We start from the raw sequence: 13330 nt of genomic DNA, 5'->3' as shown, positions 1-13330 counted from the left end.
CCCAGTTGAGGAAAATTTGTCAGTTCAAAATCACGAGGATTTATAGCTGGAGTTTTGTCTTGAATAATTGAAGTTTATAATATTCCAAAGTCAAAACACAATAGTCTAGAAAATATTATGTATTTTGCTATATTTCACGAAGGCTAGCAATAAACCTTAGAACTCTATATGAATCACGCACACCTCCTAAATGCAACATTAGAGTCTCTAAATCATCAAGAGCGTAGGCTGAACGCGTTAAAATAATATATTAATTAAGGGAAAGTATTGAATTAATTATTGTCGGTGGATACGGTGCCGTGGCAACCGGAAGGTACCAAAGAGAAGATTTATACCTTATGCCTTGCGCGCCGGGGTGTCTGCGGCCCATGTGATAATATTTTGACATTTATGGGTATGAAATAACTCCACAGAAATATTTGAAAATAAAAAAAACATCTTAGAGTTGTTATAATATCTGGCTGGTTGTGTGGTTATCAGTTGTAGTAAATAATTAATTCATAGATTCACAAACCAATCTAGACCACGTATCTGACTGCATTAGGCATAAAAAATTAAAATTAAAATTAAAATTCATAAAATTCATTTATTTTTGCAAATAGGCTTTAAAAAAGCGCTTTTACACGTCCCAATATTAACCCTACCACTGCTTCGGGACAATAAATGGGCCAGTGCTGAGAAGAACAAAAGAACAAAGAAAGCAGTTTACCAACAGGGAGATAATATGGCGGGAGATCGTGCGGAGAGCTGGTATCCGCCTCTATAATCATGGACGGCTCAACGTGACCACGACTGTTCTGCCAAGAGCGAAACGACTGAGAAGAAGAAGAAAAAGAGATCCACAAAGCATATTATTATGCTGAAAAGTAACTTCAAATTTTCCTCATCAAAATCACATCTTACAAAGCAGATACATTTTTATTTGCATGTCTTGAGTTCGATCTAAATAAAACTTACGATTCTTAACAATGATGTGAAGTGCGACACTCCAGACTCGATTCAAATAAGCCTAGACTAATCAAAGGGCTTGCTTAGTCTACGATCTATTCTTGAATGTAAATTCGTACTTGAGTATTATTATAGAGATTCGAAGTTGAGATCTTCTTCAGCCTCTAGTGTAGAGACCATTGTACGAGTAAGCTTGTTTTGATCACTCCATGAAATTGCATCGCTTATAAACACAGGATTAAGAGCCAAAACACACTCAAATTCTAATAGTTTATTCAGTACATAGGCCCTTTCTAGGGCATACACGTCCCAAATATAGCTTGCCCTATCACCAATTCAGGACAACATTCCTCTCACGACGCTAGTGTGACATCTCTTATGTTAATCTAATTGAAGATGTCACATTGTCGTCGCAAATGGACGAATGGGCTGGTGCTGAGAAGAAGTGGGGGAAGAAACTCAGTCACCTTTTTCAGCCTTGAGGCGGCGATGCGACGTCAGAACCAGTGTCGCTGAAACGTGTTACATAGAAATATCTGTGGCGGGCACAAGAGCGGTGTGCTTTGGCTCTTACTAAAATCAAGACGGTATTTATCGCTTAAGCTCGCATCTTGAGTACGTGCAAGCGGATCCCAGATTCATTAATTAATACCTACTCTTACTCGCGATGATGTACTCAGTAAACAGGTGGCGACACTGCGCGTACACACGAATATAATATCAATATACGTAAGAACATTAAAGGTACTCTATCATAAAATTATTAGCGTTTGTTTACTACACTCTTGAAGGCTCATAAGTAAATTTTCAGGAAAGTACCACTTTTGGTTTCACAGGTAGAGATATCTGGCAGATAAAGTCACCTGAAATCAGGTACCTTCATTTATTAAACTTGATTTACAGATGATTATTGCTTATCACCAGAAAGTTTTAAACGGAAATTAAGCATTTTTATGATGATTCATTAAAAGGATTTAGAGATATAATCTAACCTAAATCGATGTTATGTGACGACGAATATATATGTGAAGTGCTTTTATTTTCCATGATTAAACCATCTGCGTCTTATTATGGAATTTATGGAAGCATAGTGCTAGGTCACTCCTTGTCTTTTAGAATAAAATACTCGTCCATTTAAATGGTGATTTATACAAAATAAAAATTGGGAATTCGTAAACACCGTTACAGAATCGACACCTATGTTTCAGATTCCAGCTAAATCCAGCTTGCTTGGGAGTATTAATTAATGAATACCTACAAGTACATACCGGAGTGCTTCCAGCACACAGGCGGTGTGTACGCACAAGCATGGTTGTCAACAATGTACCGTGTAAACGGATTTCGTAAGTGCAAGCTCTACTTGGAATTAAGGCTAAGGATTAGCTAGAATTAAACGTACGTTTAAGTGAGCATAGCTGGAATTTACTGTCGAGTTTACAGTGTAGGTGTACCGATTTTCGCATCCTAGGTCCTTAGATTTCGTGATAACAACAACCTATACTCGGAATTATAATTCGATTCCACATTTGACAATTTCAGTGTTGCAACGTTATGACAAGTACTAAATAGTGACGTTGCGAAATTATTCGATATGGAAATGGAATATTTCCGGATCGATTCTTCTCGTTTATAATTTTATTCTCGTAAACTAAGTATATCAGGAAATTAAATATTTCTGAACCGATAATTTAGTTTTGACGGTTAACTAACGATCTGAGACTTTTCTTTTATAATTGTGTGTGTAATAAATAAATAAATGTCATCATGAAGGAATCAATAATTTAGCCTTTAATTGGCACACTGATGGCACACACACTGATTGTTTATCGATTTTTGTGTACACATCACTACATTATTATATGTGGTATCATTATTTCACAAAATGACAGTAGCTAATGTCAAATGTGGAATCTAATTATAATTCCGACTTTAGGTGAGAACACCGAGTTTATGTTACTTAGGCTGGGTTGCACCATCTTACTTTAACTTTGACAAACCTGAAAAATCTGTCAAACTCCATACAAAATACAACGGTTATCGTCAAAGTTACGGTCAAACTTAGGTGGTGCAACTCACCCTTAGTGAGTCTTCCTTATAGATGGCTTTTATCTCGAGAACGAGTTAATTAGAAGAAGATATTAAGTGTGTATTTTTATCTAAACTGATTAGTGAAAATAGTCACTTAAGACTGAGTTTATCGACGAACGAAAACGAATAGGATTTTTTGACCTAAACAATATAAAAAGATGAAGAATAGGAAAGAAGATCAATATCTTCCAATCTAAATTGTAAAGAATGAAATCAAACAAGATGTTTTGAAAACATCATTAATTTATTTAAATTACTCAGAGCTTATTACCTGCTGCTAAGCGAGTCACTTGGTGTTACTTTTGTTACATATTTAGAAATCATTAGCAAAATAATGATCCTATATGGATTCTTTGATCAAATTCGTAGAAACCATGTAAAAACCTTGTCAGGAGAACAAGTATAAACGTCATTATGTTTTAGCTATAAATATTCATAACACTTTTTATATATCTTTTTAATTATCTTATGTTAATTGTCAATATTAAAGCTTTCAAGATACACATCTGAAAGAAGAATTGCTTAATTACTTTTCGTAGAAAACCTGACTAGACTTAATATACACGAGCGCAGCCACGTGCATAAGTTAGTCAGATACAACGAGCATACGCATTAAAACTTAATTGATTGCAGTACATTAAAGGGTATAAAATTTTAAGCTCGGAGTTAATTACAATATTGGCCATAGAAACAAATTGTACTAATTAATTATGCAATTCCTTTCCATTGAACTTCCCAGTAATTGGGAGGTTATTTAATTTCCTACATGTGCTCAACTACAGATGTAATTATGCCAAATCATTAATAACCCTTTATTGGTGTAGAATCCCCAGTAATAATTAAATGTGAAAGTAGCTCGTGTCTGTCTGTTACGCTTTTACGCTTAAACCACTGAAGCGATTTTGATGAAATTTGGCATAGAGATAGTTTGAGTACCGGGAAAGGACATAGGATAGTTTTTATCCAAGTTTTTAAAACAGAGACGCGCGCGATAAAGTTTTTCTGTGACAGATAAAATTTTACGAAGTCGCGGGAAAAAGTTATCGAATATATTGAGGAGTGCAGGATTAAAAACACATTTGTTTATAATTGTTCCAATATTCACACAATATACATATTATTATAACAAGTAAAGGATATCAAAAACATTTCTTCAATTTATATTGTTCTTACAATCACACCAAATGGCGCGAGCTGGCGCCAATGGCAAGTGGCGGAACTTTACTCGTTAGTTGTGCCAACTGTAACTGGTGAGGCGAACGCAAATACGTTAGTCCTCATTGCTTAGCCCGAAACTAAGCAGAGCTTGTATTGTGGAAATAATAAGACTACAAGAAACCAACAAGAACATTACATCACTGCAATGTAGATAAGCGTGCTTATTGTTTACTAGCGGCCGCCCGCAACTCCGTACGCGTGGATCCCGTTTTACCCCCTTAAGGTGGCGGTTCGCATCGCGACATAGACAGGAGACCGAGACGCGAGACCGAGACGGGAGACCGCGAACGTTACTTGACTTTAGACAATGTATAAGCGACAGTTCGCAAGCGAGACAGAGACACAGGTCTCTGCCTTGGTCAAATAACTGTCGCGGTCTCCCGTATCGGTCTCGTGTCTCGGTCTCCTGTCTCTGTCGCGGTGCGAACCGCCACTTTTAGGCGTGGAGTTTCGTAAAATCCTTTCTTAGCGGATGCCTGCGTCATAACATCTACCTGCATGCCGAATTTCAGCCCGATCCGTCCAGTGGTTTGAGCTGTGCGTTGATAGATCACTATGTCAGTCACCTTTGAGTTATACAATATTTCGATTTATTTCAGGTACAGTACAGTACATAGAATACCACTTATTTATAGGAAACTAGCTGCCGCCCGCGACTTCGTACGCGTGGATCCGGTTTTACCCCCTTAGGGGTTGAATTTTGCAAAATCCCGTCTTAGTGAGCACCTACGTTCTAAAAGGAACCCTCATTCAAAATTTGAGATTTGTAGTTTCTGCGATTTCGTGATGAGTGAGTGAGTCTTGACCTTTCCCTTTTATAAATAAAGATAAAAATACACAAATACGAATTACTTACAAATCTGTGAATCAGTTACAACTATGTCTAATTATTATCACATTTTGCTTTAATAAGTGTAGGTAACCATGTGGAGTTGGAGCCCTGGACTATCCACCAGGCTAGCCGGATATTTATTAACATTAATTAAACCCCGCTGATTGTTAACCACATAAGTACACTCCACTATGAAAACGTACGAATACCCAATCAGGGGTACGTAGGCTCAACAATTCACGTAAAAATTGTCAATCACAGATGGAAAGCCACTGTAACTGAATAAACCTGTTAGCTGCGGTACTACAGGGTAAAAAAGGCAAAAGGCAAAAGTCCGTCTAAAACAACGTGGAACAGCCCAAAATGGAGTAGCGAGCACCGTTCTGATGGGTATGATCTATTCAAAACTAGCTGGCAAAATTCGGGACGTATCGACGGTTCTGTATGTTTTTATTTTTGGTAAGTATCAATGGATACGGTGAAGTAACGGTCGGTTAAAAGCAAAAAGGGTTCCCGAGTAAAATGGACATGTTTTGTTATGTAACTTTGTTATCCCTAACATTAGCTTAAGATTTTATTTTATCCACGTTAGATAGGAGAGGTTTAGTTCTGATAGCGACCAATAGATGGCGTTGTCCCCATTATGCATCGCGGCACTTCATTTAGCTAAATATAAGTAGCTCAGAAATAACTTGCAAAATGTGATAAAGATAGATTTATAGAGAGAGAGGAAGTAGCTAGATACAAGTAATGTTTCATTGCAATTATTTATTGTGAGTGAATGGGGGGTTATCAAAGTGTCATTCATAATCTAACTCAAAAATGATACTGATAAGAAATCTCTTTGAGTAATTTACTGAATCCTGACGCTCGGACTGAAACTTGTCCGGAAAATTTTCCTTGCACAAGGTACACCGACTAATTTCGCCCGGCTAAAAGTTTAATATGAGAAACTGCTTGAACGCTGATTGAATATTTTAGGGTTTTGCCAGCGGCAGCGGACCGTAGTGAATGTTTGGTTATTAGATTCTCAGTTTATTCATGATGCAAGTTTTTGGATTCTTTTTACTTGAAAATTTCGCTTTTTGCTGATAGATTCATTCATTTACTGTTTGATTTTATTATTTTTACAAACTTCTCTAGTTTGTATTTAAATAACTGAACGAGTCAATTTTGTGATTAGAAAGCCAAAGCTTTAGAAGTGTGATGCTTTTAACCTCCAGCTTTTTTTAATAAGTCATTAAATTATGTTTGTTTTCGATATTATGTAGTCACTTTTAAAAATGAATCAACGTCTTTTGTTGGTCAAACTACATATTACGTTTTATTAAAAAACCCATAATAATATTACTTTTCCAATCATGTACTGTAAACTTTCTGAAAAATATATCCGTCTGTTTCACAAAACTATGCCGAATATTATATTAACTACAAAGTCCGAACAATATCCCTCATCATGCGGATCCCTTTTCCCTCTTGTTTCGCTCCCATTGTTAACTGTTTCGGTGTTCTCAAATAAAACAATTTGCTTCTAACTCCCTCTGATCCGGAATGTGCGGACATTTCGGAGTTCCAATCGGAGGAACTGGAATGTACCGGTGTAGGAGATTTGCATACTAGTTGCTACTGCAGCGAGTAAACTAAGTAGGTACCTACTGAATGCAGTGGAAAAGTGATTATTTACAGTGCCTTTCAGTGCTAAGTAAGTCTGTAAATCTATACTAATATTATAAATGCGAAAGACAGAGACACAGACAGACAGAGTTACTGTCTGTCTGTGTGTCTATCTCTCTTTCACGCCTAAACCACTGAACCGATTTTGATGAAATTTGGCAAAGAGATAGTCCCGGTAAAGGACATAGGATAGTTTTTATCCCGGTTTTTGAAACAGGGACAAGTGCGATAAAGTTTTTCTGTGACAGACAAAATTCCACGTGGGCGAAGCCGCGAGCGGAAAGCTAGTAATACATAATTCCCATTGTGTAGAGTTTGATACTTGTCACCTACATAGTTAATGTAATATGTGTATCTTATTAATGGGTCAAAATGTGGACATTAATTTAGTTTTTATTTCATGAAAGTCAGGTACTTTTGAAGATACATAATATAGAAGATGTTCTAACCACCCTTCTTTCTTTGCAGTCCAGTGTCATTGGCATGTCATCAAACGCCTTCCAGGGCAAAAAAAAGAGCAGCACTTAGAAGATACTTAGTTAAAACAAAGCATCTATTGTATTCAAACAATGAATCGTGTACCTATACGCGTTATTGGGATTTTTCTTTACATCAAAACGAATAGAAGTGGCAAAAGAAATAGAAAAAGTTCTGCTGAACATGTACATGTTATACATATTTTTGTTTCACATCGTTAATCTAAAGCCAAAATACAAATTTATCATCAACCTTGAGGTTAAGATCGAGAATAGCCTTCCTCTCGCTTACATCATCAGAAGAAAAGAACAAAATAGCGAAATTAGAGCAAAGCCAAACCATTGTTGAAAATTAGTGAGCAATTCTTGCGATTATCCCGTCGCCAGGATGCTGAAAACCCATTGAACGCGAGTGGGGACAAGTCCTGTAGACGACAAAGGAAAGTCATTGGGAAAAATGAAAATAAGAAGGCAAAATGCCCCTCATTATGTAAATGAAAACATCTTTTATCCATCCCCATTAGCCTGTGTAGAGAATTATTTGTAATTCGCAAAGGATCTATTCCAATTTGTCTTAACAGAGGTTCCACTATGCCTTTTTTTCATGATAATGGTCGGGTATATTTTTGCATTACGCCCCGCTGCCGGGCTAAGGTGTTATACACATAGGAGACATGTATATTTGACTTTGATTTTAATCCTACTTATTTTATAAATGACTGGAAGACGTAGCGTGGGCAGGCCTCCTACTAGGTGGACCGAGGATCTGGTAAAGGTCGCGGGAAGAGCCTGGATGCGGGCAGCGCAGGACCGTTCATTATGGAAAACCTTGGGGGAGGCCTTTGTCCAGCAGTGGACATTATTTGGCTGAAACGAAACGAATATTATAAATGCGAAAGTTTGGATGTCTGCATGTCTGGATGTTTGTTACTCTTTCACGCAATGACTACTGAACGGATTTTTATGAAACTTTACAGTATTATTGTTTATATTCCAGAATAATACATAGGCTATAATTTATAACGATATGCGACAAACTGAATTTCACGCGGGTGAAGCCGCGGGGAAAAGCTAGTGTTCAATATTGCTCAAACTTTGCATTAAAAAAGTCGATTCAGTATATTATAATCCTTCCTGTACATCGATAAGGCACTATAATTGTATACATTTGGCATGCAACATTAAACTAAACTGTAAAATCCTGTAACGGTTAATGTAGATAATGGAATACAAAATTATTTTCCTGTAATGACGAAACAGACGTAATAAATTACAGAAGAGGTAAATTGTTCAACAGTATCCTTTCTCTTAATAAAGTACGGATGTATTGGATGTGTAATTTAATAATTTTGTGTCGGTTGTGTGGTGTGGACAAGGGATCCGTTTCGCAAGGTAGGTGTTCATAGAATTAATTCAAGATGATGAAACATCTTCAAAAATCTCCAAAATTCTGGTAGGTATACTGTAGTATTTTGTAATTTTTATAAGAACGATTTGAAACCAAAATACATTGCAATATTCCCAACTGTACAGTACAGTGGTAAACAATACTGACTGACTGACTGACATAGTGATTTATCAACGTACAGCCCAAACCACTGTACGGATCGGGCTGAAATTTGGCATGCAGATAGATGTAGGTAGTAGGCATCCGCTAAGAAATTATTTTACGAAACTCCACCCCTAAGCAGGTAAAACGGGATCCACGCGTACGAAGTCGCGGGCGGCCGCTAGTTTTTGAATAAGAATGTTGTGTTCACTGTGGAATACTCCTAAGATGTACTGAAAAATAGAGCGCTATTTTGTTACTTTAAAGCAAGATGACACCGTGATATTGCAGGCCAGGGATAAAAGATTACGCGTCTCGGTTTATATGTTTTACATCTTTCCAGAGTTTATTACTTTTTAACCACCGGGTAAAATAAGTTTGAGTAGAAAAGATATGACGAACACAGATACTTTCGTCTGGAGGTTGGGATTGAGATATTAATAAGTAAAAGCTATTTTTATATTATAAATACGAAATATACTTTAACTTTTATATTATATCATCGTCTTATCATCACAGAACAGTGTCCTTGCTATAATTAAGCTAAGGAGAGTTAAAAACTAGATTTGGTTTATCATCATCATCATCATTTCAGCCATAGGACGTCCACTTCTGAACATTAGGCCTCCCCCAATGATTTCCATAATGGCCATAGTTTTAGTTTATATTCCCATTTTATATTTAACTCGTATTATATTCAGCTATGGACATATCTTTATTAATTTTAACGAAACTTTGAACACCTGAAAAGGCTGAAAGTCAGACTTCAAAGAAGCAAAAAGTGTGTTTGATACATCATGGCCGCTAATTTCTCTTTTTCTCTCACGCTTTCTATGTCTCTCTCTCTCTCTCTCTCTCTCTCTTTCACTAACTTGCCCTGACCTCGGTCAACGTGCGAAAGTATTTGTTAAAAAAAATACACGATGATAATCTGAAAAGGAAATCGATCGACAAGTTATGTTAGTCAAAAATTCCCCTGCATTTACTAGTATCTATAAATAATAATAAATAAATATCCTTGGACATTTTACACTGCGCTTCTAGTCCCAAACTAAGCAATGCTTGTACTATGGGTACTAGAAAACGGATATAAACATACTTAAATACTTTTTTTTTGTAAATACATACAAAACACCCAGTCCAGTACAAACAAATATGTTCATGTACACTAATTTTTGTACTGTGCGGGAATCGAACCAGCTTCCTCCGGAATAGTAGTCCGTTTCGAACCACTACACCAACGGCCGACGTATAAACACTTTATCATTTGGTGTTTTGTATAAAATTAATAAAAAAAAGCTTAATGGGCGAGATAGCCTATCTTGTAATAATGCTAGCTACGAGTTTATTAACATTTTATCAATGACGAAGTATATTTTTGGATAATGATTTAGATAAGTATAGTCGTATGACTGTGGAGCTACGTAGCATCACTAACAACTCAATAAAATAATGATATAAGTGAAAATTATCACTATAATTATTCTTTTACGACTCTATTTTCGTAATGATAGTGGCTATTGCCAACTGCAATAATAATAAAAATCGTCTGAAACAAGAGATATTTGTGATCTCTTAATAATTTCAATTTGCAATCAAATAACATAAAATTTAGTCTAAAATCTAAATTAGTTACTTTTGCGAAATTGTATCATAGCAAGAATTTTATCAGTCTCATTTATTTCGAGTTAAGTAGTAGCCGGAAGACGTAGCGTGGGCAGGCCTTCCACTAGGTGGACCAACGATCTGGTGAGGGAGGTGCCTGGATGCGAGCGGCGCAGGACCGGTCTTTGTGGAAATTCTTGGGGGAGGCTTTTGTCCAGCAGTAGACGTCTTTCGGCTGAAACGAACGAACGAACGAACGAAGCAGTAGATAGGTACTTGCAAGTTCAAAACTAAATCATGCTTTTGGATTCAACTGTGTTTGCCGGTCAGAAAGTCTTCTTATAAGTTCACACACACATTAATACAGCCTTCTACTAGCTTAACTACTAAAATATTCTTAACAAGTGACAATCAAACATTTTATTGATATTTTTTTACCTTATTAAAAACGAACAATTGTATTCACCTCTTTAATTTATCTGCTACAATAAAGTAGGTATAATTCGTAATCAATTAACAACCGTATCACATTGTATTAGCGAATCTTTTTTCACTTTATATCTTGTTAGATTAACGATTGTATTTTTATTGATAAGCTGATAATATAAGTCTATTGCTATCACCTAATCAATTGCTTTCAGTTTTCGTTCAGTGCTGTGGTGGCCAGTTGCTGTTAGTATACGAACGGCTTGTGGATGAAGTGCGTGTTTTTATAGTGCATATGACATCGATCAAGCATACAAAAGTTTTTCGCGACTTCTCCAAAATTAGTTTTCAAGAATGGCTGGTACAGATAACGCTATGAGCAAGGTAAGTTTTTATTTAATTAGTTTACTTCTCGGGCTTCTGGACCAGCGATCTGGTGAAGGTCGCGGGAAGTGCCTGGATGCAGGCAGCGCAGGACCGGTCCTTGGGTGGGGCCTTTGTCCAGCAGTGGACTCATTCGGCTGAAACGAACGAATACTTCTTGGGCAGTCAGTAAACGTTACCTGTCGCTTTTTTAGGTATAGAACGTATTTAAGAAATAAATCTGATTGGAAATACATACATAATATCTGAAAGGATTCTGGGAAGATTTTAGTAAAATTAAAACTACATCATTCAATATTAAAAAAAAATCATTACCCTACCCAGTAAACAACAGTAAACAAACCTAGACCTAGCAATAGACCTTATGATGATATGTAAAGAAAAAATAAAAAATTGAAAGTGCTTTTTTAAAACCTATTTGCAGAAATAAATGAGTTTAATTACAAACAAAAAATATTTCGATTATTTCAAATGGCAAGTCAGTAATAAAGAAGAAACGAAAAACACAAACAATGTAAAACATGTTTAAATAATGTATAGAAATGTACGAACAAACGTAATTGATGTACTAACTCGATTTTATGACATTTTTATCAATAAATTTATATTAGGTATTATCGATAACTGTGATAGCTACGAAGATTTCGATCTAAATCGCATTTTCACAATAACGGTACAGATTTCGTCCTATCTATTATCATAGCGTGACGCGATAAAACACGAAAATTACTTTAGGTTAATAAACAGTCTTTACTATTAGAAGAGCTTCTTTTCAACTACTAGACGTCCACTGCTGGACAAAAGCCTTCTCCAAGAATTTGCATAGGTTCTAGGTGCAGTTAGCTCACTTAAAAACATTTTTAATTATTTGTTTTAAAAGCTACAAAAGAAATAGGTACCCGTTCCGTGAAAATTCCCACACTACATAATTGCGATTCATGAGATAGAGACCGCTGACTTGGGTAAGATGGCCAACGAAGTCAATGAATCTCTTATAAAGTGCTTATTATTACCTGTACGTAGTAAAAGCGTTACGAGCATCGAGAATTTAAAGCTGGGTTGCACCATCTTACTTTAACTTTGACAAACGTCAAAAATCTGTCAAACTCCATACAAAAAACACCGGTTAACTTTATAGTTACGGTCAAAGTCATGTGGTGCAACTCAGCCTAAGTATCCTAGTCTATACTATAAGCTAAGACAGCATACGAACTCGACCACCAAACAGTGTACTATTACCAAAATGCTTAAACGTTACAGCATCCGAAGTACTCGCCAGGTGTTACCCTTCGAAACTAAGCAATCTCCAGGTAGTTATATTCTCACTAACAGTTGTGGTGTGTTCAGAAGCAATTTAAAACTTTACCTAGACCTCGGAGTCGGACACAGGTGCATTGCCCCACATATGTTCATAGAAATCAGAGCAAAGTTTTATCCAACTCTGTCTAGCGGTGTTTAAGACTATGCAAGAACAGGGAATACGTTGAGTGGCTCATTATAATTTGAGTAAGTTTTTTTTAGATTTTGATTTTAAGTTATTAAATCTATTTCTAAATTAAATGGTATGGTGGCTTTTTTTTGGAATATGTACCCTACACCTGTGAAATGCTAGTGGTTGAGCATCCTGTAGCTTTACCATGAGTTTATATTAAGCGTCATTGCTAGCCAGTGCGTCAAAAAATCTATAAAGATTTTAGTGCTTGATTGTACCAATAATATTCTCACGGACCCACTGGGAAAGAAAATGCTTTTGAATTTTTAATGTTTGGACCAGTTGGTAAACAAAGTATGAACTTACATTTTTTTTTAAACAATGGAACTGTAGACCTTTTGTAATAGCTCTGCTGAAGGGTATGGGCTGAATATGAGGCTTAACTTTCATAGACAAACAAACAAACTCTTTAGTATAAAGTATAGATTTGTGCATTCATCCTAAAAAAAATCTTGTATCAAAGCAGCTCCACAACATCCATGTTCCAAGTCATAAACATAAAGTATGTGGGTAAGAACTTAGCTCTACTCGGAAGACGAACTTGTGCATAATATTATTTGAATAGGGAATCGAACGAAACTTGCCGGCTCCATTGTGGTCTTCATAGACCCGAATTTACATTTAAATTAGCATTATTT

The 13330-nt window shown here is 36.2% G+C and overlaps 1 protein-coding gene across 1 annotated transcript in view; it reads left to right on the top strand.

Annotated features, from left to right (window-relative positions):
• Positions 1–11034: 11034 nt before the first annotated feature.
• Positions 11035–13330, top strand: part of LOC135074002 (sodium- and chloride-dependent glycine transporter 1-like) — a 35520-nt gene continuing 33224 nt past the window's right edge. Inside the window, exon 1 of the mRNA XM_063968292.1 lies at positions 11035–11200. Coding sequence (XP_063824362.1) covers positions 11171–11200 — 30 coding nt within the window. The 5' untranslated portion in view covers positions 11035–11170. The remainder of the gene's footprint in view (positions 11201–13330) is intronic.

This window comes from Ostrinia nubilalis, chromosome 8 (assembly GCF_963855985.1).
Source record: "Ostrinia nubilalis chromosome 8, ilOstNubi1.1, whole genome shotgun sequence".
Lineage (NCBI taxonomy): Eukaryota > Metazoa > Arthropoda > Insecta > Lepidoptera > Crambidae > Ostrinia > Ostrinia nubilalis.
Note: the sequence above shows the minus strand (reverse complement) of the source record. Positions and strands in the feature narration are given on the sequence as shown.